The sequence below is a fragment of the Bombina bombina genome, chromosome 5 (genome assembly GCF_027579735.1).
Source record: "Bombina bombina isolate aBomBom1 chromosome 5, aBomBom1.pri, whole genome shotgun sequence".
Lineage (NCBI taxonomy): Eukaryota > Metazoa > Chordata > Amphibia > Anura > Bombinatoridae > Bombina > Bombina bombina.
This window is the reverse complement of record NC_069503.1, coordinates 926,086,028-926,113,131: the sequence shown is the minus strand read 5'-3', so window position 1 is coordinate 926,113,131 and position 27,104 is coordinate 926,086,028. Positions and strand designations below refer to the sequence as shown.

Sequence of the window (27,104 nt, the reverse complement as noted above, 5' to 3'; positions counted from 1 at the left end):
TGATGTTTTTATAACAAGATCGTCAGCAAGTTCTGTTGTTATTAATTCCTGCTGTTTCCTTAAGGAAATACATGAATGTAGGAGATGATATATATCTAAAGTAAAGTTAGGGGCCAAGTTCAGAAATGCAAACAATTTACATAATGCTAAAATACTTTCCTGAGATTTCCTTTAGACTATAAAATACATGATGCCGTGTTTGCAAACCTACAAAAACTACAGAAATAAATAATATATCAACAATAGATATACATGTCAGATTCTTAAAGAGTTCAGCAAAACCCAAATGAGATGAGTGCGCAAAATAGAATATGCAGATATCCATAGAATCTTTTTAAAGTGAATGGAATGTTGCGCTACTCAGTATGTGTCGGGCCCTTTTCCTGTTTTGCTTGAGATTACCTTGGAGGAGTTAAAAATGTACACAAATATGAAAAGAGCAAAGGGCGACCAGGTTTAAAATAGAGTTAGTGGTGTTGGGAAAACCTGCCAAATACTCTGTAAAACTCTACCTACTTCATTTAATTTTACCTTGACACTTTTTAAAAAAGTAGTGAATTCCAATCCATTAGAGTTTGCTATGTGAAAACGTCAAACTTAGTGGCGTTTTTTGTCTTTCTTGCCAATAGTATTCCAGTCTGTAAGACGTGTGGGTCTTGAAATTAGTTAAGCCTACTAAGTTACTTATGAGTTAGTCAGGGGGGAACTAGATCTCCCTGTGCTTCAGGACAAAGGCTGTGACAGGCCCTACAATTTCAACCTTTCTGGCGGAAACCGAATCTGCATCACACAGGAGAAGAGAAGCTATTTATCTGTGATTGTGAGTTATACCTTGGTTAGTCCAAATCAAGAGGATATGAACTTGTCCAACTTTCCTGTACAAATATGATGACAGTTTTTTCTGTCCATCAACACTGTAGCAGACATGTTTGAAAGCCTAAATACAAATCCAGATAGGCCTGTAGAGGTGTAGACACAGGGGCATAGTTATCAAGCTCTGTACGGAGCTTGATGCCCCGTGTTTCTGGTGAGCCTTCAGGCTTGCCGGAAATACAAGTTATAAAGCAGCGCTCTAAAGACCGCTGCTCCATAACCTTTCCGCCTGCTCTGAGCGGCGGACAGAAATCAACAGAAATCAACCTGATTCAATACGATCGGGTTGATTGACACAAACCTGCTAGTGGCCGCAAATCTGCAGGGGGCGGCATTGCACCAGCAGTTTACAAGAACTGCTGGTGCAATAATAAATGCTGACAGCGTATGCTGTCGGCATTTATCGATGTGCAGCGGGCATGATCTGCAATATCGGATCATGTCCGCTCGCATAATGATAATTTGGTCCCACAGTCTCAATTAAGACCCTTAAGACTCCTGTAGTTGCATACCATCCACATTTCTCAGTCTGGATTGGGTATAAGCATGCCAATCTTTAGAAAACTGGTTCTCTTTGGCAATTCTATGTGTTTCTTGTCAAGATTTTAGCTGGGCACACAGAAGTTAAAAATTAAGAAACCGATTTAAAAGGAAAACATAGATACTAAATAATTCAAAACTGATGATGACTGTCTTTAATATCTAAACACAGATATCTAATATAAAATCTTTGCATGTTTACAATTAACATTTTCATATTTTTTTTTGTTTTAAAGGGATACAAAACCCAAATATTTTCTTTCATGATTCAGAGCATACAATTTTAAACAACTTTCCAATTTACTTCTGTTGTCAATTTTTCTTCATTCTCTTGGTGTTCTTTGTTGAAGGAGTACCAATGCACTACTGGGAGCTAGCTTAACACATTGATGAGCCAATGAAAACAGGCATATATGTGCAGCCACCAATCAGCAGCCAGCTCCCAACTGTGCATTGCTTATCCTTATTCTATTAAGGTATGCTTTTCAAGAAAGGAGATCAAGACAACAAAGCAAATAAAAAACAGATAGGTAAATAATGTTTACAGAAAAATTATTTCACAAATATGACAGTATTTAATATATATTCATAAAAACCAATGCAATACAAGTAATGCTAAGTAATATAGTTAAATAACCAGCGGTGGTACACTATTTACAAAACAGTTTAAAAAACGGGGGGGGGGGGGGGGGGCACTGTCCCCTTCCAAAAAATATATAAGAAACTGTCCAGGGAAATAATTGATCAGGATGATGATAGAAATCCAAATAGTAACGAACACAAGTTCAAAAGCGTCTGAGTTCAGAATACACGATTGTGTGGCTACAGGTAATGGTACAGGCAAAAGAAAAAAGCAGGCAGCTTAGAAATGAAAATGCAAACAGCAAGTGTTCAGGCTAACACGCTGCTACGTTACCAATGGGGGATCAGCAGTTTAACCTTGTTCGTTCGGCTACAACCTTCTCCCGTGGATCGCCTCTATCGATCTACTGTTAACCTGTGTTGGAGGCTGAAACGCGTAGATGACCATTGTATTCTTAACCTGGAACGAAAGACTTTTCTAACTACAGAGCACTCTGTGTTAAATTTTCAAAGTCTGCAATCCTGTGGCTGACAGAGTGAGAAACTGAATCTGATTGGCTAAACTTATCACGTGATCATTCCATACGGAAGGAAGAATAACCACTACACGCCAAGTAAAGGTGTTGGATATCGCAGGAAACTCACAGTAGGATGACAGGATACCTAAAAGGTAGACCCTTAAGCCGGCTCGGAAGGTTAACAGTAGATCGATAGAGGGAGAAGGTCGTAGCCGAACAAATGAGGTTAAACTGCTGATACCACATTGCTAACGTAGTAGCGTGTTAGCCTGAACACTCGCTGTTAGCATTTTCATTTCTAAGCTGCCTGCTTTTTTCTTTTGCCTATAGCGTTGCCTGTAGCCACACAAGCGTGAATACTGAACTCAGACACTTTTGAACTTGTGCTCGTTACTATTTGGGTTTCTATCATCATCCTGATCAATTACTTCTCTGGACAGTTTCTTATATATTTTTTGGAAGGGGACAGTGCCCCCCGTTTTTTAAACTGTTTTTTAAATAGTGGTTATTTAACTATATTACTTAGCATTAATTGTATTGCATTGGTTTTTATGAATATATATTAAATACTGTCATATTTGTGAAATAATTTTTCTGTAAACATTATTTACCTGGCTTTTTAGCGCAACATCTGTTTTTTATTTTATTTATACTTCCTTGAATTGCCATCAGAGTGCTTTTCATTTTTGATGTTTGCTGGTATTTTTATAGTGTAAGAGAGTTTATAACTTGCTGTCCCTTTAACATTTAGTTAACATTCAGATTTTATTTGTGTACATGTTTACCTCTTAAAAGTGTAATTTAGCACTGTTTTAAATACATTTTAATATTTTTAATTTTAAAATAAACTAGGAATCAGTTTTGAACTTCATGCACATAAAAATAAAAAGACGTATAAAAGCCAATATAGGCTATTTAAAACAAGCAAAATGGGTTCACTGTGCTGTGATACCAACAAACCCTAAACAATAACATGTATGGAGGGTAGCAGTTTTATCTCTCATCTGGGCATATGGACAAAGAATCTCCCTGCATCTCATCCTACACCTCTACACTCCAGACACCAAATTAAACTCACCAGTTTCAGCACAAATACGGTGTCTCCCTTCTTGCTCTTGAGGTGTTTCAGCGTTCCCTTAAAGGGACACTGAACCAAAATTTTTCTTTTGTGATTCAGATGGAGCATGCAATTTTAAGCAACTTTGTAATTGACTCCTATTAGCAAATTGTCTTTATTCTCTTGGTATCTTTATTTGAAATGCAAGAATGTAAGTTTAGATGCCGGCCCATTTTTGTGAACAAACTGGGTTGTTCTTGCTGATTGGTGGATAAATTCACACACCAATAAACAAGTGCTTTCCATGGTCTGAACCAAAAAAATAGCTTAGATGCCTTCTTTTTCAAATAAAGAAAGCAAGAGAATGAAGAAAAATTGATAATAGGTGTAAATTATAAAGTTGCTTAAAATTGCATGCTCTGTCTGAATCATTAATGGAAAACATTTGGGTTCAGTGTTCCTTTAAATCTTACAGTAACATACGTTGTTATCTTAGTTACAGTAAAAACACTAGAAATGTATTTCCGTTTAGAAATTGTGCATTGTGTTCACTTGTATTATGTGACAAGTAGTGTGCTGGCTAGCATGTCTACTTAACAGTGCTCTGTTTTTTATGTCTCTTGAAAACCTGACAGTTTCAAGAGTCTTAATACAAATAAAGTTGTTCCCACTTACCTGTGTTTTCTTTTACAGTACACTAGAAGATTGTCAAAGAGAAAGAAAACTCTCTCTTGAATATTTCCCGATGAGATTTTTAGCAGCACTCCATGGATTAGCATCTCAGAGCAAGTATCGGTTATGCTGGAACCCTATATAAATAATAAATAGATATATTAGTAAATACATAAGTAAAGTTAACATCGGGTTTTATCCCCTTTTTTAGTATCATAAAACTGGTCGGTTTTTGAAAATTTTTATTAACTATTTGGCTGCCAAAAAGATGCATGAAACTGTTAAAGGGACACACAAGTCAAAATTAAACTTTAATGATTCAGATAGAGCAGCAATTTAAAAAATCTTTCCAATTTACTTTTATTAAAAAAATAGGCAGTCTTTTTATATTTACACTTATAGAGGCATATTTATCAAATGTCTGTCAGACCTGATCCGACAGTGCGGATCAGGTCCGACAGACATCGCTGAATGCGGAGAGCAATACGCTCTCCGTATTCAGCTTTGCACCAGCAGCTCTTGTGAGCTGCTGGTGCAACGCCTCCCCCTGCAGATTCACGGTTAATCGGCCACCAGCAGGGGGGTGTCAATCAACCCGATCGTACTCGATCGGGTTGAATTCCAGTAATCTCCGCCCGCCTGCTCCGAGCAGCGGTCTTTACAGAGTATACGTATATGCATTTGTGATTGGCTGATGGCTGTCACATGATACAGGGGGAGTTTAAATAGACATAACTAAAAATTAGTCTGAACTTCAAATAAGTAGTATATATTTTTTATGACAAAGTGCTATTGCATTGTCTTTTTATTGTGTGTTTGTTAATTATGAAAATCTACTGTATTTACCGATCTTTTAGGCAATTTGTTAGAGACATGGAAGTTCCAATTATATTTTTATTGAAATTAAGAAATCATGTTTAAGCAGTACTGTAGCTTACAGTTTTTATTTGTCTTTAGGTGAATATATAGGGTCCCATTTATCAAATTGTGGATAGCTAGTGATGAATGAATATTTACGTATATTGCAAAGTAATTTTATAATTGTATGGTTTAATATCCCTTGAAGATAACCCAATTCAAGTTTTAGTGAAAAAATGAATACCTGTAGATGAGTTTAAAGCTGTAGCATACAACTATAAATAAAACCTTACCTTTTCTTTTTAAATACATACAAATTTATATACAAGTTTATTTTTGAAGATTAAAAGAAAAATGGGACCACATAATCATGAAAACTGCAAAGCTTAGATCATTAAAAAGCATATTATTTAGTAGGTGCCAGAGTCTAACAGGCCCATTTATCAAGCTCCGTACGGAGCTTGAAGGGCCGTGTTTCTGGCGAGTCTTCAGACTCGCCAGAAACACAAGTTATGAAGCAGCGGTCTATAGACCGCTGCTTCATAACCCTGTCCGCCTGCTCTGAGCAGGCGGACAGGAACCGCCGGAAATCAACCCGATCGAATACGATCGGGTTGATTGACAGCTCCCTGCTGGCGGCCGATTGGCCGCGAGTCAGCAGGGGGCGGCGTTGCACCAGCAGCTCTTGTGAGCTGCTGGTGCAATGTTAAATGTGGAGAGCGTATTGCTCTCCGCATTTAGCGAGGTCTTGCGGATCTGATCCGCAGTGTCGGATCAGGTCCGCAAGCCCTTTGATAAATGGGCCCCTAATATTGCAGATGGAGAGGTTTCTCTCAAAGAAAAGAAAATACACACCGAAGTCTAGAAATATTTCTGGACCACGTGCTGATGGAAATAACTAAATTGTTAAGATGCACCACAGTGAGAGTTTATTGCCTTTTTATTAAAAATAGGGGTAATACATTCTAAAACTTTGAAAAAAAGCTGTAAAAGTCCCTCTCAGATAAAAAGTTCAATTCTTTATTTAGGCATCAAAAGTGTTAAAAAATATAAACTTGATGTAGTTACAAAGTGCATAACAGGATGTAGCACCTGCGGGTTCACAAGTTTCGGTGAAAGCCGTAATCATAACCTAAGGTGCTACACCTTACAAGATGTTTAAAAAGTAGCATCAGCATTCTAATTGGTAAAAGCAATAATTGAATGAGCCCGCCCTCTAAACACAGCACCAGAACAGAAGTAAATACAAAGGATTAATAGACAGAATTAATGCAGAGAAACTGCTGCAACCTGGTATATTATTTGACATCTCTTTTAGCAAATGGAAGCATATATAAATATAATAAGAAAAATAGAAAATAATAAACAATTATATATAATAAATGGCAGAAAACTATAGTAATGTATTTCCACAATTGCTCACAAGATAAAGAAAAATAAATATTATTACAATTTAAAGGTGGCTGAAAAGACACAATATGCAAATAGATCTGTCATATTAATATTTTGATATTTTGATATTTTAACATATGGGAGCCATGGTGATAAAAAGTCTAGTCATGGAAGAATGAAATAAGCTATATTATAAATTAATATGAAAACTATAGAATAAATTCCCAATTGCTCTCAAGCTTTTTAAAAAATAACAAGAACAAAAATTAGTATGTAAACATAATAGAGACAGAAAAATATAAGTGTATGTGATCTATGGATAATAATACATATATTATATATATTACCCCTATTCAGATGCTAACAGAATGATATACAGCCCTGCTGTCTATTCCCAAAAGTTTATTAAATTGTATTTTGAATTTAATCCGTGAGGTATTCTGGTCCTCAAAGTGAAAACTTTGGCAAGCAGGGTGTCAAGATCTCCTCCCCTCTTAGGTACCATTACTTTTTTGATGGCTGTCCATCGGAACAAGTTAAGTTCACAGTTGTGTTTGGTTGCAAAGTGTTGGACCAAAGGAGTAGTGGATCTTTAGATAAAGTGGATATGTGTTCCCTAATTCTAGAGTTGATATCTCTAGAAGTGAGCCCAACATACTGTAATTTGCAAGCTGTACAAGTTATGAGATAGATAACATAAGTGCTTGTACAGTGGAGACAAGCCTTTATTGCATAAATGTTACCACTGATAGTTGAAGAGAACGTTTCGGATATCTGTACATATTCACAGGGCTTACACTTTTTATGTCCGCAACGGAACATGCCCAAAAATGTCTTAGCCAAAAGCTTTGGGAATGAATTTCCTGTTTCAACTCTGTGGGGGACAGAATGGATGCCAGAGTAGCACACTTTCTATAGGAACACCTGACCCCTTCTTTGACCAGGTTAGTTAATTTGTCATCAGCAGCCAAGAGGGGAAAGTGTTTTTGATTATTCCACAAATTTTGGGATATTGTTCACTGTATGTGGTTACAAAGTGAACACCTTTGAAGTTCAAATCCCTATTTTTAGGTTTATCAAGTAGAAGGGTCTCTCTGGGTAGTAAAGCTACCTGTTTTTTAGCTACCTGGATATGACTATGGACATATTTCTTTTCTTTGAGTCTCATCTCAAGAGATCTGGCTTCCTGGGCATAATCCTGTTGTCTGCTGCAGTTTCTTTTTAGCCGAGTGAATTGGCCTTTGACTACTGCATAGGTGTTCACTTTGTAACCACATACAGTGAACAATATCCTAGGTTTAGCTTTCAACTAAGAATACCAAGAGAACAAAGCAAAATTGGTGATAAAAGTATATTGGAAAGTTGTTTAAAATGACATGTTCTATTTGAATCATGAAGGTTTATTTTGGACTAGACTGTCCCTTTAAGCATGGAAAGGGTTAAATGCCACCAGATGGTAAGTCGTTGTCTCATCCTTTCTGCTTATAAAAAAGAAAGGCTCGGCACTCTGTTTTGTATGGGAATTTAAGCCATGCTTTGATCCTAACTGATTCTAAAAATACATTTTTTTTCTAGCAAAGCCAAGCCATGTACTAAATGTTTCCTTCTGGAAGGAAATCGTTTCTTCAGTTCTGTTCCTCCGGCTCAGCTGAAAAACCAGATGTGTAGTTAATGAAGTTGGTACTGGTCCTATACTAGCATTTTATAGAGACATTTGATGGCTGCAAATTTCTGCTTTGCTGATCTACAATATAGGAATTTATGTCACTTCCTTTCTAGAAAAAAACAAAAACAATAATGGGCTATAAAACATGGCATACAAATGTCAACATGAAAGGCAGTCAGTGCCATTATAATGTAGACATGATGGCTGTGGAGATTAATTAAATATGTGAAAGCCACATAATTAAATTCTAAATATATATCAACCAAGCTAAAAGGACAAAAATTATATTGTAAAGCAATATAAGCTTTTACTTTCATGGATTATATTAAGTGGCTTACAAATTGCCACAAAGTTATGTGTATTCCCACAAGTGAATGTTTGTTATCAATAATATTTTTAGCATATTTTAACCCTATACAAACATTAAACACTACATAAGAACTACATAGAATGATGTGTTCAAATATTAGTCTGAACAGAATATGCAAATGTATTTTTAGAGTTAGATTAGTTGCTTAAATATTGAAAAAATAAGAGTTAAGTTTTAGTGTACATAAATCAGTCGGTACAGCTACATTGTATCTAAGGCAGTGATTTGCAACCTTTTTTTTGTCGTGGCACACTTTTTTACATTAAAAAATCCTGTGGCACACCACCATCCCAAAATTTTACAAATCACACATTGTAGCCTAATACAGGATATATATATATATATATATATATATATATATATATATATATATATATACACACGCACACTGTACTTTGCTGTCATGCCATGCCTCCTACAAACTATACATGACATATTGACATTCATTCACAAACAATCATAATGTTTGTCTGTGAATGAATGTCAATATCATGGTTGTAAATGATGCTTGATGAGCCTGTCACATATCTACCAATATTTCAAAATTTGAAAGAGGGACACCCCCGCACTGTTGTCAGTCTGCCGCGGCACACCTGAGGATCTCTCACGGCACACTGGTTGAAAAACACTGATCTAAGGTATCATTTATATAATCTTATCTGCTGAGGCTAGGTTTGCAACTTATTCTGAAAAAAAAGAGTATATATATATATACACATGTGTATATATATATATATGTGTGTGTGTATATATATGTATTTATTATTATTATTGGTTATTTGTAGAGCGCCAACAGATTCTGCAGCGCTAATACATACATATATACACATATAAACATAAATACACATGTATATATAAATGCATACAAATATTTAGACATGTATATGTATGGGTATATCCATCATAGCCCTTTCCATTGTCATATAAACACTATTCTTTGAACCCTTATAACTTTTTTAAAAATATTTATACGAACAATGTTTTATTAGATACTGTATGTATGAGTGTAACACTTTATGTTAATATATTTATGTTGTGTTTGCTGCAACCTTTTATTTAGACCTAACCTTTGTGGAATTACTTCAGTCGCTGTAATCCAACAAGTGCAAATTTAGTTTGCGCTTGTATGGTCACGCTTACTTTCAACTTTAATATGTTAGTGCGGGCGCAATATTTCAATATTGTGTGCACACTAACTTTAGCGCTCCTTGTAATCTAGCCCACAGAAATAAAACACCTTTATAAATATAAATCATCTGAGATCAATTACAGTCTGATCATAGATCATAAATCAATAATACAAACAGTTCTCTCAAACTTATTAAATTCTAATTTCATTAAAGGGACATTAAACTGCTGGGTACAACTACAGTAGCAGGATTACTATTCACCTTCTGAGCTCTCTTCAAAGCCAGTCTCTTATTTTAAACCTTTAAAGGTGTTAATTGGTGAAAATCTGCATTTCCGTACTAGGCACTGCCATTTTGGAACACAGGTATTTTTGCACCTTTCCAAGACACACAGGAATACTTTAGACAACATCCTGGAGTCATTTGATGACTATTTAAAAGTTTTAAAAATCTCCTACAGCTCCTACACTGCATTGTGCAACGCCACTGGTCTGCAAATAAGCACACCTTCTATCACATTGTAAAAATGCAGAGCTTTACTAACTAGCACCTGTAAGGGGTTAAAATGAAAAAAAAAAAAAAAAAGCTTTAAAGAGAGCTACAGACAACAGTAAAAGCAATAGTGTGGAGAGTAGTTACGATTCTGTTCCTTAAAGAACATATGTGTGTATATATATCTATATATATCTATATATATCTATATATATGTAATATATATATATATATATATATATATATATATTACATATATATAGATATATATAGATATATATATATATATATATATATATAAAAATCCCCAAGGAAGGATAACCACAGTCTTACGAACTCATGCAACTGCCAGGATGCACTTTATCCAAAATTCAAAGGCCCATCAAAAAGGCGCTCACTGGTCTTTGTAAAAAATAACTTTTATTTCAGGTCATCAGTAAAACGACATAACATTTCGGTGTAGTCCAACACCTTTGTCAAATGTCATACAAAAAAACAAACCTCCGAAAACCAGAACCCCAAACAAACACACATGTGTGTTTGTTTGGGGTTCAGGTTTTCGGAGGCTTGTTTTTTGTATGACATTTGACAAAGATATATGTATATATATATTATTCCTTCAGTAATACAAAACCACAAAATCAAATGAAATTATTAAGATGAAAGATAAAAACACTGCTGCTTCTAAAAAAAATAATGTACAAGTAGTGTAAGTCATACCATAGTTACATATTGTTGCAAATGCTGCTGACACAAGACACATGCACACTCCTGAGCCTACCTAGGTATGCTCTCAAGAAAATACGTTTTAATGAAAGACACCAAGAGAATGAGAATTTGTGTGCTCTGTATCTGAATCATCAAAAAAATTTTTTTGACTTTCATATACATATAAATTCATAAAATTGTAACCATTTTGACAACTATGCCAAATTGGCATTTTGCAATACAATATATTAAGTGCTAAATGCTGATATAAATGTTTAATGTATATAAACATTTATGATTCTCAATATGTGACTGTGGTTATAAATATATATATTTTCTACTAAATGAGCCATTCCAACAGATGGGTCCCATTTCTGTCACCAAGACTTTATATGCATAACTACGCATTAACTATAAAATACTTATTAATATTAAGCAAATTGTCCTGCACATTAATCTAACTGCAAACTTAAAATATATTATCCAAAACAGTAATAAAAACTACATAGAACAATGAAAAAATAGCAATTGTTACTTATCCCAGCTCGCTTTACCATGAAATATAATGATAAAAATCCTTCAGACATATATATATATATATATATTTGCATTGTTATGTGACTCCAAATTACATTTATGCTTTAAATATTTTTTTACATAACAAATCCATAATATGTTAGATAAAATACACATTTAAGTTGTGTCCCCATATTTTCACTCAGTCCTGCTACCCTCACATATTCCCCCCTCTAAAAAACTTGGAACATTCCACAAGACATATTTTAAACAGGAAGTTGCAACATCTGGATCTTCTGAAGGCCATGGGAAGACCAAAAATAGGTGCTCTTATTTTCATCTATGTATATTTGATGATATTGAAACTATGACTAAGAATGTCAATCTCAACATATTTTCCTGTTACCTAAATTAATTAAATGTTATTTGTTTATCTTAAAATTATTATTTTTTTCACTAGAATTTGCTCAGTGTCTTCATCCAATTAGCATGTACGCCATGTGGCTACTGGCTATATTTCATGTATTTGCTAATTCTATGCTAAAAACTCGGTCCTGTTACTTTCAGTCCTGTTACTCCAATAGGACCAGATTACGAGTGAAGCACTATAGTTTGCACGCAAGCAATATCAGGTTTTCACGTTTGTTTGTGAGCAAGGTAAATTGTGCTCATATTACAAGTTGAAAGTTGCTTAAAGGGACACTGAACCCAATTTTTTTCTTTTGTGATTCAGATAAAGCATGCAATTTTAAGCAACATTCTAAGTTACTCCTAGTATTAATTGTTCTTCGTTCTCTTGCTATCTTTATATGAAAAAGAAAGTCCAGAACCTTGGACAGCACTTGTTTATTGGTGGAGAAATTTATCAACCAAACAGCAAGAACAACCTAGGTTGTTCACCAAAGTGGGCCGGCATCTAAACTTACATTCTTGCATTTCAAATAAAGATACCAAGAGAATGAAGAAGGAGTAAATTAGAAAGTTGCTTAAAATTGCATGCTCTATCTGAATCACAAAAGAAAAAATTTGGGTTCAGTGTCCCTTTAAGCGCAATTGAATTCAACGCTCATCTATGTCTATATATGTTACTGTATATACCGTATATGTATTTATGTATTTATTTGTGTACATATGTATTTATATATATATATATATATATATATATATACATACACATATAAACACATAAATACATATGTACACATACATAGATATATATACTGCATTGGAGCCCTTTGCTGTCAAGTAGATGAAAACATGTTAGATCATATTTAGCAATATTCATATTTAATAAATTGTTATAGGGGCCGAATTATCAAACTCCGAATGGAGCTTGATGCACCTGTTTCTGTGCGAGCCTTCAGGCTTGCCGGAAACAGCAGTTATGAAGCGGCGGTCTTAAGACATTACAAAAATCACAATGTACCATAATCCAAAGCCTCAGTATGTCCTCAACATATACAATATATTTCATGTAGTTATTTTGCATACTTAGCATTTTTGTGGTAAACTCTATGATTACATATATCAATATACGGAGTGAAATTGCACATAAGTATTTTTCTTTAGGATCATTTTGAAAAATAATTGTACTTAAACATTACGTCTGTACAATGTTATGCATATTCAGTAAGCGGTGTATTTGTTTCATTAACCCCGTCTTGCCAAAGATAAAAAGGCTGATGTGAAGGGACCACATAGTTTGATTAGTTATATATTTAATATATTTGTTATGAAAACCTCCCCCACAATTTTAATATTCTTAGGGCTAGATTTCAAGTGGAGTGGTATTTTGCGTTTTCGCTATATATCGAAAAATCTGCTAGGATTTTAATTTTTGCGCTGGTATTATAAATTCAAAGTAAACTATTTTTTCTCTAGCGTTATACCAAATCACACATAAAGTCGGAATTTGAATATCGCTATCGCGTTTATGCATTCCCTCATAGAAGTCAATGGAGAAAAAATTTGAAACAACCTAAAACCCCACTCTCGCACAAACACCATAACATATTCTTGTCGTAAAAGGTCAGTGATTTTTGTAAAATATACAGATTAATGGTTAATATATATCCTCTGATATAAATATAAATATATGTCTTGTCATCTGTAATGATACAGCATTTGTAAATGGCCTAAAATGGGTGACACAAACCCTCCCTTACTGATAAGCATACATTTCAGGATGCCTGAGGTGACCAAATACACATCTCAGAGTTCATTGCAGACAAGATGTCCAAAAAACTACAAAGAGAACATTTGTTCCCCAACTAGAAAGTAGAAGCTTCAAAAGATTCTTTGGCCTCTAGTTATCAAGCTCCGTACTTACCTGCCTTCGCCGGCCCCAATACGCCCGCCTAAGTTTGCCTCACATCGCCGCCGCGGACCTGAATACGCTCGCCAAAGTTATCAAAAAAGCTGTCAAAAAGCCGCGCACCAAGTACGGGGCGATGAGCAGCGGACTGTGATAGTTATCACTCATCCGATCTCGCTGCTCTTCGGCTTTTCTACAGCTTTATTGATACCCCTGTTACTAAGCACTCACACTATACTATACTGTTCTACCCCCTATACCGGCGCCCCCGGAGCCCCCCGCAACTAAATAAAGTTATTAACCCCTAAACCCCCACTCCTAGACCCCACCGCAACTATATTAAACATGTTAAACCCTAAACCGCCGCTCCTGGAGCCCACCGCCACTCTAATAAACGTATTATCCCCTAAACCGCCGCTCCCGGACCCGCCGCAACTATAATAAATATGTTAACCCCTAAACCGCCGCTCCCGGACCCCGCCGCCACCTACATAATACCTATTAACCCCTATCCTGCCCCCCCTATACCGCCGCCACCTATAATAAATTTATTAAGCCCTATCCTGCGGAACCCGTACCCCGCCGCAACTAAATAAATTGTTTAACCCCTAAACCGCCGCTCCCGGACCCCGCCGCCACCTATATTAAATTTATTAACCCCTAATCTGCCCCCCTATACAGCCGCCATCTATATTAAACTAATTAACCCCGAAACCTAAGTCTAACACTAACCCTAACACCCCCTAACTTAAATATTATTTTAATAAATCTAAATAAAAATTACTCTTATTAACTAAATTATTCCTATTTAAAACTAAATACTTACCTGTAAAATAAACCCTAAGATAGCTACAATATAACTAATAGTTACATTGTAGCTATCTTAGGATTTATTTTTATTTTACAGGCAACTTTATATTTATTTTAACTAGGTACAATAGCTATTAAATAGTTATTAACTATTTAATAACTACCTAGCTAAAATAAATCCAAAATTACCTGTAAAATAAATCCTAACCTAAGTTACAATTAAAAACTACACTATCATTAAATAAATTAAATGAATTAACTACAAGTAGCTACAATTAAATACAATTTAATAAACTAACTATAGTACAAAAAAAAGAAACACTAAATTACAGAAAATAAAAAAGATTACAAGAATTTTAAACTAATTACACCTAATCTAAGCCCCCTAATAAAATAAACATTGAGTCGTGTTCTCCCATCCTGGCCGAAGTCTTCATCCAAGGGGCGCTGAAGATGTCTTTCATCCGATAGAAGTCTTCATCCAAGGGGCGCTGAAGAGGTCTTCCATCCGATAGAAGTCTTCATCCAAGGGGTGCTGAAGAGGTCTTCCATCCGATAGAAGTCTTCATCCAGGCGGCGTCTTCAATCTTCATCCATCCGGCGAATTGAAAACCAGGTACGCTGGGCCGGAAAAGTGCAGAGCGTACCTGGTAGTCATTTGATAACTTCCAAAAGTAGTCAGATTGTGCCGAACTTGCGTTTGGAACATCTGGAGTGACGTAAGAATCGATCTGAGTCCGACGGATCGAAGCTTACGTTACTATATTCTACTTTTGCCGGTCTGTAGGGCTTGATAACTTAGGCGAATCAGCCTCGCCACATATACGCTGCGGAATTCCAGCGTATTTGAGGTTGACGGCTTGATAACTAGAGGCCTTTACCTCATCGCTTAATGAGATTAGCTTTTTTTAAATGAGATAAACATGTTACCTAGATCACAGGAACCCCTGTGGACAGCAGACGCAGGTCTGAACTCATATTTGAAGATCAGAATCTTCAGGAAAGCAGTTAATTTACACTATGTATGTATAAACAAGGCACTGTAATTGCTGCAACTCTTGAATACACAATCCTTGTCTGGAAAGGTGACAGCTCAGATGCCAGAATTTATGCTTACCTGATAAATTACTTTCTCCAACGGTGTGTCCGGTCCATGAAGTCATCCATTACTTGTGGGATATTCTCCTCCCCTACAGGGAAAGGCAAGGAGAGCACACAGCAAGAGCTGTCCATATAGCTCCCCCTCTGGCTCCGCCCCCCAGTCATTCGACCGACGGTTAGGAGAAAAAGGAGAAACTATAGGGTGCCGTGGTGACTGTAGTGTATAAAGAAAAAGAAAATGTTTTCAAACCTGATTAAAAAACCAGGGTGGGCCGTGGACCAGACACACCGTTGGAGAAAGTAATTTATCAGGTAAGCATAAATTCTGTTTTCTCCAATATTGGTGTGTCCGGTCCACGGCGTCATCCATTACTTGTGGGAACCAATACCAAAGCTTTAGGACACGGATGAAGGGAGGGAGCAAATCAGGTTAACTAAACAGAAGGCACCACGGCTTGCAAAACCTTTCTCCCAAAAACAGCCTCCGAAGAAGCAAAAATATCAAATTTGTAAAATTTGGCAAAAGTGTGCAGAGAAGACCAAGTCGCTGCCTTCCATATCTGATTAACAGAAGCCTCGTTCTTGAAGGCCCATGTGAAAGCCACAGCCCTAGTGGAGTGAGCTGTGATTCGTTCAGGAGGCTGCCGTCCGGCAGTCTCATAAGCCAATCGGATAATGCTTTTCAGCCAGAAAGAAAGAGAGGTAGCAATAGCTTTTTGTCCTCTCCTCTTACCAGAGTAAACGACAAACAAGGATGAGGTTTGTCTAAAATTCTTTGTGCTTCTAAATAGAACTTTAAAGCATGGACTACATCTAAATTGTGTAACAAACGTTCCTTCTTTGAAACTGGGTTCGGGCACAGAGAAGGAACAACTATTTCCTGGTTAATATTCTTGTTGGAAAAAACTTTTGGAAGAAAACCAGGCTTGGTACGCAAAATAACCTTATCTGAATGGAACACCAGATAGGGTGGATCACACTGCAAAGCAGATAATTCAGAAACTCTTCTAGCAGAAGAAATAGCAACCAAAAACAGAACTTTCCAAGATAGCAACTTGATATCTATGGAATGTAAGGGTTCAAACGGAACCCCTTGAAGAACTGAAAGAACTAAATTTAGACTCCAAGGAGGAGTCAAGGGTCTGTAAACAGGTTTGATTCTGACCAAAGCCTGTACAAAAACTTGTACCTCTGGCACAGCTGCCAGTCGTTTGTATAACAAGACAGATAAAGCAGAAATCTGTCCTTTTAGTGAACTCGCTGACAATCCCTTATGCAAACCTTCTTGGAGAGGATCTTAGGAATTTTAATCTTACTCCAGGAGAATCCCTTGGATTCACACCAACAGATATATCTTTTCCATATGTTATGGTAAATCTTTCTAGACACAGGTTTTCTGGCTTGGACCAGAATATCTATCACTGAATCTGAAAACCCACGCTTGGATAAAATCAAATGTTCAATTTCCAAGCAGTCAGCTGCAGAGAAATTAGATTTGGATGTTCGAATGGACCTTGTACTAGAAGATCCTGTCTCAAAGGTAGCTTCCATGGTGGAGCCGATGACATATTCACCAGGTCTGCATACCAAGTCCTGCGCGGCCACGCAGGAGCTATCAGAATCACCGAGGCCTTCTCCTGTTTGATCCTGGCTACAAGCCTGGGAAGGAGAGGGAACGGTGGAAACGCATAAGCTAGGTTGAACGACCAAGGCGCCACTAATGCATCCACTAGAGTGGCCTTGGGATCCCTGGATCTGGACCCGTAGCAAGGAACCTTGAAGTTCTGACAAGACGCCATCAGATCCAAGTCTGGAATGCCCCATAATTGAGTCAACTGGGCAAACACCTCCGGGTGGAGTTCCCACTCCCCCGGATAGAAAATCTGACGACTCAGATAATCCGCCTCCCAGTTGTCTACTCCTGGGATGTGGATTGCAGATAGGTGGCAGGAGTGATCCTCCGCCCATTTGATGATCTTGGATACCTCTCTCATCGCCAAGGAACTCCTTGTTCCTCCCTGATGGTTGATGTAAGCTACAGTCGTCATGTTATCTGACTGGAATCTTATGTATCCGGCCTTCGCTAGATGAGGCCAAGCCCGGAGAGCATTGAATATCGCTCTCAGTTCCAGAATGTTGATCGGGAGAAGAGCTCTTCCCGAGACCATAAACCCTGAGTTTTCAGGGAATCCCAGACCGCGCCCCAGCCTGATAGACTGGCGTCGGTCGTGACAATGAACCACTTTGGTCTGCAGAAACTCATTCCCTGAGACAGGTGATCCTGTCTACTGGAGCATGCACAGTTGTAATGGTCTTAGATGAATTTGAGCAAAAGGAACTATGTCCATTGCTGCAACCATCAACCCTACTACTTCCATGCACTGAGCTATCGAAGGCTGCAGAATAGAGAGAAGACAAGCGTTTAGAAGCTTTGACTTTCTGACTTCTGTCAGGAAGATCTTCATTTCAAAAGAATCTATTATTGTTCCCAAAAAGGGAACTCTTGTCGACGGAGACAGGGAACTCTTTTCTACATTCACCTTCCACCCGTGAGATCTGATAAAGGCTAGAACAATGTCTGTATGAGCCTTTGCCTTGGAAAGAGACGACGCTTGAATTAGAATGTCGTCCAGATAAGGTGCCACTGCAATGCCCCTTGGTCTTAGAACCGCTAGAAGGGACCCGAGCACCTTTGTGAAAATTCTGGGAGCAGTGGCTAGTCCGAATGGGAGAGCCACGAACTGATAATGTTTGTCCAGAAAGGCGAACCTTAGGAACTGATGATGATCTTTGTGGATAGGAATATGTAGATACGCATCCTTTAAATCCACGATAGTCATATATTGACCCTCCTGGATTGTAGGTAAAATTGTTTGAATGGTTTCCATTTTGAACGATGGAACTCTGAGAAATTTGTTTAGAAATTTTTAAATCCAGAATTGGTCTGAAAGTTCCCTCTTTTTTGGGAACTACAAACTGATTTGAGTAAAAACCCCTGACCTTGTTCCACAGTTGGAACTGGGTGTATCACTCCCATCTTTAACAGGTCTTCTGCACAATGTAAGAATGCCTGTCTACTTATTTGGTTTGAAGATAAGTGAGAAATGTGGAACCTTCCCCTTGGGGGTAGTTCCTTGAATTCTAGAAGATAACCCTGAGAGACTATTTCTAGTGTCCAGGGATCCTGAACATCTCTTGCCCAAGCCTGAGTAAAGAGAGAGAGTCCGCCCCCTACTAGATCCGGTCCCGGATCGGGGGCTACCCCTTCATGCTGTCTTGGTAGCAGCAGCAGGCTTCTTGGCCTGTTTACCCTTATTCCAGCCTTGCATTGGTTTCCAAGCTGGTTTAGTCTGGGAAGCGTTACCCTCTTGTCTAGAGGCTGCCGAGTTAGAAGCCGGTCCGTTCCTGAAATTGCGAAAGGAACGAAAATTGGACTTATTCTTAGCCTTGAAAGGCCTATCCTGTGGGAGGGCATGGCCCTTTTCCCCCAGTGATGTCTGGGATATTAATCAATTTTGTCTTGGAAGATACATCCGCCGACCAAGACTTTAGCCAGAGCACTCTGCGCACCACAATTGCAAACCCTGAATTTTTCGCAGCTAATCTCGCTAACTGCAAAGCGGTGTCTAAAATAAAGGAATTAGCTAACTTAAGTGCGTGAATTCTGTCCATGACTTCCTCATACGGAGTCTCCCTACTGAGCGACTTTTCCAGTTCCTCGAACCAGAACCACGCCACAGTAGTGACAGGAATAATGCACGAAATAGGTTGAAGGAGGTAAGCTTGCTGTACAAAAATCTTTTTAAGCAAACCCTCCAATTTTTTATCCATAGGATCTTTGAAAGCACAATTGTCCTCAATGGGAATGGTTGTGCATTTGGCTAGTGTAGAAACCGCCCCCTCGACCTTAAGGACTGTTTGCCATATGTCCTTCCTGGGGTCGACCATAGGGAACAATTTCTTAAATATAGGAGGAGGGACAAAAGGTATGCCTGGCTTCTCCCACTCCTTATTCACTATGTCCGCCACCCGTTTAGGTATCGGAAAGGCATCAGGGTGCACCGGGACCTCTAGGAACTTGTCCATCTTGCACAAGTTTTCTGGGATGACCAGATTGTCACAATCATCCAGAGTAGATAGCACCTCCTTAAGTAATGCGCGGAGATGCTCTGATTTAAATTTAAATGTCACAACATCAGGTTCTGCCTGCTGAGAAATTCTTCCTGTATCAGAAATTTCTCCATCTGACAAACCCTCCCTCACTGCCACTTCAGACTGGTGTGAGGGTATGACAGAAAAATTATCATCAGCGCCCTCCTGCTCTACAGTGTTTAAAACAGAGCAATCGCGCTTTCTCTGAAATGCTGGCATTTTGGATAAAATATTCTATGGAGTTATCCATTACTGCCGTCAATTGTTGCATAGTAACAAGCATTGGCGCGCTAGAAGTACTAGGGGTCGCCTGCGCAGGCATAACTGGTATAGACACAGAAGGAGAAGATGTAGAACTATCTCTACTTCCTTCATCTGAGGAATCATCCTGGGCAACCTTACTATTTGTGACAATACTGTCCTTACTGTGTTTGGACGCTATGGCACAATTATCACATATATTTGAAGGGGGAACCACATTGGCTTCCATACATACAGAACATGATCTATCTGAAGGTACAGACATGTTAAACAGGCTTAAACTGGTTAATAAAGTACAAAAACCGTTTTAAAACAAAACCGTTACTGTCTCTTTAAATGTTAAACAGGGCACACTTTATTACTGAATATGTGAAAAACTATGAAGGAATTATCCAATATTTACCAAATTTTCACCACAGTGTCTTAATGCATTCAAAGTATTGCACCCCAATTTTTGTGACTTCAACTATCCCAGGGGGGTATTTCAAGCCCTCTAGGAACGTTTTCAGTGGACACCAGACCCTCTCACATGCATCTGCATGCACTGTACTTAAAAGAAACTGCGCAATAATGGCGCGAAAATGAGGCTCTGCCTAATACAGTGAAAGGCCCTTCCTGACTGGGAAGGTGTCTTAGCTAGTGCCTGGCGATAAAAAACGTTCCCCAAATAATAAAAGTATGAAATCCACTTCAAACTTTAAATAAAAACTTAAATAAACAATCGATTTAGCCCTTAAGAGTGTCCACCAGTTAATAGCCCATAATAAGCCCTTTATTCTTTCTAAGTCTAAGAAAATGGCTTACCGATCCCCATGAGGGAAAAATTACAGCCTTCCAGCATTACACAGTCTTGTTAGAAAATGGCTAGTCATACCTTGAGCAGAAAAGTCTGCAAACTGTTCCCCCCAACTGAAGTTCTCTCATCTCAACAGTCCTGTGTGGGAACAGCAATCGATTTTTAGTTACTGCTGCTAAAATCATACTCCTCTTTTAAACAGAACTCTTCATCTCTTTCTGTTTCAGAGTAAATAGTACATACCAGCACTATTTTAAAATAACAAACTCTTGATAGAAGAAATAAAAAACTACAACTAACACCACAAACTCCTCACCATCCCCGTGGAGATGCTACTTGTTCAGAGCGGCAAGGAGAATGACTGGGGGGCGGAGCCAGAGGGGGAGCTATATGGACAGCTCTTGCTGTGTGTTCTCCTTGCCTTTCCCTGTAGGGGAGGAGAATATCCCACAAGTAATGGATGACGCCGTGGACCGGACACACCAATGTTGTAGAAATATATATATATTGGTCTGGGAGATATACCTTATACTTGATATGCTATATTAAATAAGTGTCTGCTGTATTGAGTGGGTAGCTGTATTGGTCAATTTAAAATATTTGACTGTATTTCAGAATAAACAGCATTTTCTTAATTCCAGTAGTCTAGTAAGCCACTGAGAGGAAATTAATATGTATTAAATAAATTGTCTAATCACTATAATCATAGTTATGAGTCCATACTCTTAAACATTATTAAGACATGTGGAATTATTTAAAATAATATATATATATGATATAGTCAATAATAATAAAGTAATATATATATATATATATATATATATATATATATATATATATATATATAATATTGGTTCCAACAGAATTCTAAATGCAGGTATGTATGGAATAGGAAACGACTCTTAAGCACATCTCTTAAGACATTATCAGTAGAGAGTATATATATATATATATATATATATATATATATATATATATATATATATATATATATATATGAACAGGTCTAATATTTAAATGTATAAGAATGCATACTAAATTAATATACTCATGTTTACTCTTTAAATTACGTGCTCAGTTAAATTAGATAGTCCACATCATATGACCAAATAGTTTATTAAGGCTAGGAAATTATGAGTGCATTAAATAGATATTTTAATAGGTCAGTATTGCTTTAGACTTGATAAAGGAAGGAACTCTTCCGAAAGCTTGTCAACTTATAAATGTATAGTTAGTCCAATAAAAAAGTATCATTGCTCAATGCAATACTCTTGTTATTTTGATATATATATATATATATATATATATATATATATATATATATATATATATATATATATATATATATATATATATGTATATATATATATATATATATATATATATATCCCTGTAATTGAGAAACATAATGTCTCATTTCCATTCCTGTTGTTGCCCCCCGATGGGCGAAAAACAGTACTACAGCCAAAAGGTTTGGCTGTTAGGAGAGCTACATTTTCTCATTAACCTATGAGAGGTGAACTCCGGCTCAAAGGGTGTATCCAGATTCTGTGGAAGAATTAGAGAATTAAGGAGTGGTCTATCACTGATATAGGCTTTCACACAATGCAAGAGGAAACTCACTTTGTAAAAGTGCACACCGTTTGGGCCTACTTTCTCTGAATCCTGGCTGGAAAACTCTCTTTGGGTAAGAGAAGAGAGATACTCTGTGACCTGTACCCTTGCAAAATAGTGATACCTTCACGTATGACCATAAGAAATATCTGGAATATTGAATTCTCAAATTGTTTTACTGGTAATGTATTAAGCGGTTTGATGTTATATTTTTAATGTTTTAAAGCAAATATATTCTTAATTGCTGTAATTTAATTGAAGCTGGTACTTAAAGGGCCACTAAACCCAAAATCTTTCTTTCATGATTCAGATAGAGAATAGAAAGTTAAACAGCATTACAATTTACTTCCATTATTTATTTTGCTTCATTTTCTAGATATTCTTAGTTGAAGAAAAAGCAATGCACATGGTGAGCCAATCACATGAGGCTTCTTTGTGCAGCAACCAATCAGCAGCTAGTGATCATATCTAGATATGCTTTTCATCAAAGAATATCAAGAGAATAAAACAAATTAGATAATATAAGTAAATTAGAAAGATGTTTATAATTGCATTCTCTTTCTAAATCATAAAAGAAAAAATGTGGGTGGCATGTCCCTTTAAAGAGGTACTTTATAGTTGCAACGCTAGTATTAAATAGGCTGTGTATTTCATATATTAAATATAGTAGCGCTAAGTCAATTATTATTGAGAATCTGTTTGAGTTACTGTGATATATTTTAGAAATTGCACTAGTTATTGTGACTAAGTTCGAACTATTTAATGCTATATTAATTGCAATAGGAGAGGGGAAAGAGGAGAATGAGAATGGCACTACCAGATAGTAACCCAATTATTTAGAAAAAGTTCTATACTTTTATCAGTAGAGGGTAGGGTGCTGTACATGGGTATGTATGCAGAAAGTTAGGAGCTGAGCCAACTACAAAAGTGTGTACTTAATAGCACTCATTACTATCGTTACCACTGTGTAAGTGAGTCATATTGTTTCTATTTTAGAAACAAAAAATATCAAAATGTGACAAAATTGGATCCCTTTAGTATGGGAGTACATTATAATAATAATAAAAAAAACTTTATTAGTTATATTTAAAATGGGAAAACACAATTAAAAACAGTGTGAGAATAAGATGATTAGCAAATGTTAATTTTAGTGCTGTACTGTGTATACATTGAGATGGGCAAAATAGAGGTACTCCACTTCTGCATATATAGTGACCTTTGGGTAGATAGTTATTATGCAGAAAAAAGGGGGATTAACCTTTCACTGCAAATACAAGTGGGTTTGATAGTTAATTTAACGCTGCTGGCATATTTCATATAGAGAAATCCCTCTCACAAGGTGTACCATCCTAACCAATGGTAGGTAATCCTATACTATAAAAGGCCAAGTGTGTTTGTCCGAAGCTGTCATGCGCAGTAGAGACAGCACGCGGACAAACACACTGGCCTAAGTCCCTACCTGTTCTGCCGACTGCGCCGAGCAGAAGTGGGCGTGGCCGATCGTGAAGGGGGCGGGGCCTAACGCGAAAGCCCGTGAAAGGGGCGGAGCCTAGCGTGAAGGGCCGTGGAGAGAGCTCAAGAGAGGGTGGAGGGATGTGGGGAGAGGGGGGGAGATGTGCAGTGAGGGGGGAGATGTGGGAGATGTGGAGTGAGGGGGGAGATGTGGAGAGAGGGGTGAGATGTGGAGAGAGGGGAGAGATGTGGGGAGATGTGGAGAGAGGGGGGAGATGTGGAGAGATGTGGGGAGAGGGGGGAGATGTGGGGAGAGGGGGGAGATGTGGAGTGAGGGGGGGAGATGTGGAGAGAGGGGGGAGATGTGGGGAGAGGGGGGAGATGTGGAGTGAGGGGGGGAGATGTGGAGTGAGGGGGGAGATGTGGAGTGAGGGGGGAGATGTGGAGTGAGGGGGGAGATGTGGAGTGAGGGGGGAGATGTGGAGAGGGGGGGAGATGTGGAGAGAGGGGGGGAGATGTGGAGAGAGGGGGGAGATGTGGAGAGAGGGGAGCGATGTGGGGATATGTGGAGAGAGGGGGGAGATGGGGAGAGATGTGGGGAGAGGGGGAAGGTGGGGAGAGAGAGAGGGGAGAGAGAGATGGGAAAGAGAGAGGGAGAGAGAGAGACAGAGAGAGAGGGGGGAGAGGGAGAGAGAAAGAGAGGAGAGAGAGAATGAGGGAGAGAGAGGGAGAGAGAGAGAGAGGGGGGGGAGAGGGAGAGAGAGAGGGGGGGAGGGGAGAGAGAGAGGGGAGAGAGAGAGAGGAGAGACACAGAGAGAGGGGAGAGAGAGAGAGGGGGGGGGAGAGGGGGGGGGGGAGAGAGATAGAGGGGCAAGAGAGAGAGAGAGGAGAGACAGAGGGGGAGAGAGAGAGAGAGAGAGAGAAGGGGGGGGGAGAAAGAGAGAGAGGGGAGAGAGAGAGGGGGAGAGAGAGAGAGGGGAGAGAGAGGGGGAGAGAGAGAGAGAGGGGGAGAGAGAGAGAGAGAGAGAGAGAGAGGGGAGGGAGAGAGGGGAGAGAGAGAGAGGGGGGAGAGAGAGAGGGGGGGAGAGAGAGAGAGAGAGAGAGGGGGGAGAGAGAGAGATAGAGGGGAGAGAGAGAGGGGAGAGAGAAAGAGAGAGGCGAGAGAGAGAGGAGGCGAGAGAGAGAGGGGGGGGAGAGAGAGATAGAGGGGAGAGAGAGAGAGAGAGGGGTGAGATAGAGAGGGGGGAGAGAGAGAGGGGAGAGAGAGAGAAAGGGGGGAGAGAGAGAGAGAGAGGGGGGAGAGAGAGAGGGGGAGCGAGAGAGAGAGGGGGGAGATGGAGAGAGAAAGGGGGAGAGAGCGCAAAAGAGAGGGGGAGAGAGAAAGCAAAAGAGAGTGGGAGGGAGAGAACGCCAGGGGTGGGACCACTGTAATGCAAAAAATGGCCCGTGTGAACGGGCTTTAGGACTAGTACTGAATATAATTGTGTATACTTTACATATAGTCAGACACTAAATTATTAATTATTACGCTCTATATTAAACCAAGTCATTCCTATACAAGAGTAGCGATACAATATTGCAAATAATTGCATAAATTGTATCAGGTAACTATTACAATTATGTATCCACTCGTATAATTGCTACCAGTTATGCAGATGAAATATGAGTTATACATTATGTGAATATGTGACTGCAGTAAAGGTATCCACATAATAAATAGAGAGGATAGTAAATAAGCGATAAAATTTCTGATGTTTGAATATTTAATCCAGCATCACAATGCCGTCATTTTCACAGTGGCGTTTTCGTCAGTATGAAGTTTATAGTAAACCCTTGATATAGTACGCTAACCGTAGCAAACCGGCTGTAATTTGTAAGTTCGGTCAGTTAGTTTAATGTTCTATTGTTACCGCATTGCATATTCTGAATGGCTAAGATATAAAGCCGTATTGGTAATTAGCCCGCCAGTAGAAGGATTAAATTGCGTTATTAAATACGAGACTGATCGATTGCCCATTTGAGTATTGTAATGCGTATTAGCCCACAACAAAGTAAAGTACTAATGCTATCTAAATTATTCCGCAAGCTAAAAGTGAGGGTCCCAAAACCCTCAGACTAGCTCCCTTACATGTTTCGCAAATTAACACTTATCAAATCAGCCAGTAGGATTTCAGTAGCTTTCATCCTATTGGCTGTTTTAAACAGCCAAAAGGATTTCAGAAGCTCTCATCCTATTGGCTGATTTGAATTTGAAGACTCAAATCAGCCAATAGGAATGCAAGGTACGCCATTTTGAAACGGTTACTTTGCATTCAACTTCAGTGTACGGCGGTGACCATATGAAGAGGACGCTACTCGCAGTATGTCATCGTCGTCCAGGATAGCTCCGTTCCACACTGCCGGGATCAAGATAGAAGACGCCCCCACGATGGATGAAGATGTCACCATCTGGATGAAGACTTTTTGCCGCCTGGATGAAGATGGATGTCTGGATTTCAGAAACTGTGAGTAGATATTCTGGGGTTAGTGTTAGGGTTTTTTTTTTTTTACATTTTTTGAGGTGTTTTTTTTTTTCTGAGGACTTAAACTATTGCCTTTGTTTTTCTTACCTTTTGTAGAAGAGGTACTAAGAGGAGCCAGAAACACCCACCCATGGCATGCTGGAGGGGAAAGAGCAAGATACATCCGCCACCCTCTCTATCTCCCCTCTCTCTGTCTCTGCCACCCCCCCTCTTTCTTTTTCTTCCACCTTCTTTGCTGTGTAGAACTATAAGCACATAGCACAACGCCTCAAAACAGAATTCTCACACATGCATGCACAGTTGCACACAACATTCACACACACACACACAAAACCCACGCATGCACACTCACACACAGAACCCACACGTACCCACACAACCCAGACATTCACACTCACACACTCACTCACACACAAAACCCACACATACACAAAACCCACACATGCACACTCACACACTCACACACAAAACCCACACATGCACACTCACACACTCACACACAAAACCCACACATACACTAAACCCACACATGCACACTCACACACTCACTCACACACAAAACCCACACATACACTAAACCCACACATGCACACTTACACACTCACTTACACACACACACACAAAACCCACACATACACACTCACACGTATGGGCACACATATGGACACACATCCCTATTACCCACTGTTCATTCATGTTACCCAATGT

At 38.6% G+C, this 27,104-nt stretch overlaps 1 protein-coding gene across 1 annotated transcript in view; it reads right to left on the bottom strand.

Annotated features, from left to right (window-relative positions):
* PREX2 (phosphatidylinositol-3,4,5-trisphosphate dependent Rac exchange factor 2) overlaps positions 1-27,104 on the bottom strand; it is a 689,594-nt gene that overhangs the window by 433,248 nt on the left and 229,242 nt on the right. The window contains exon 7 of the mRNA XM_053715101.1: positions 4,246-4,379. Coding sequence (XP_053571076.1) covers positions 4,246-4,379 — 134 coding nt within the window. The remainder of the gene's footprint in view (positions 1-4,245; positions 4,380-27,104) is intronic.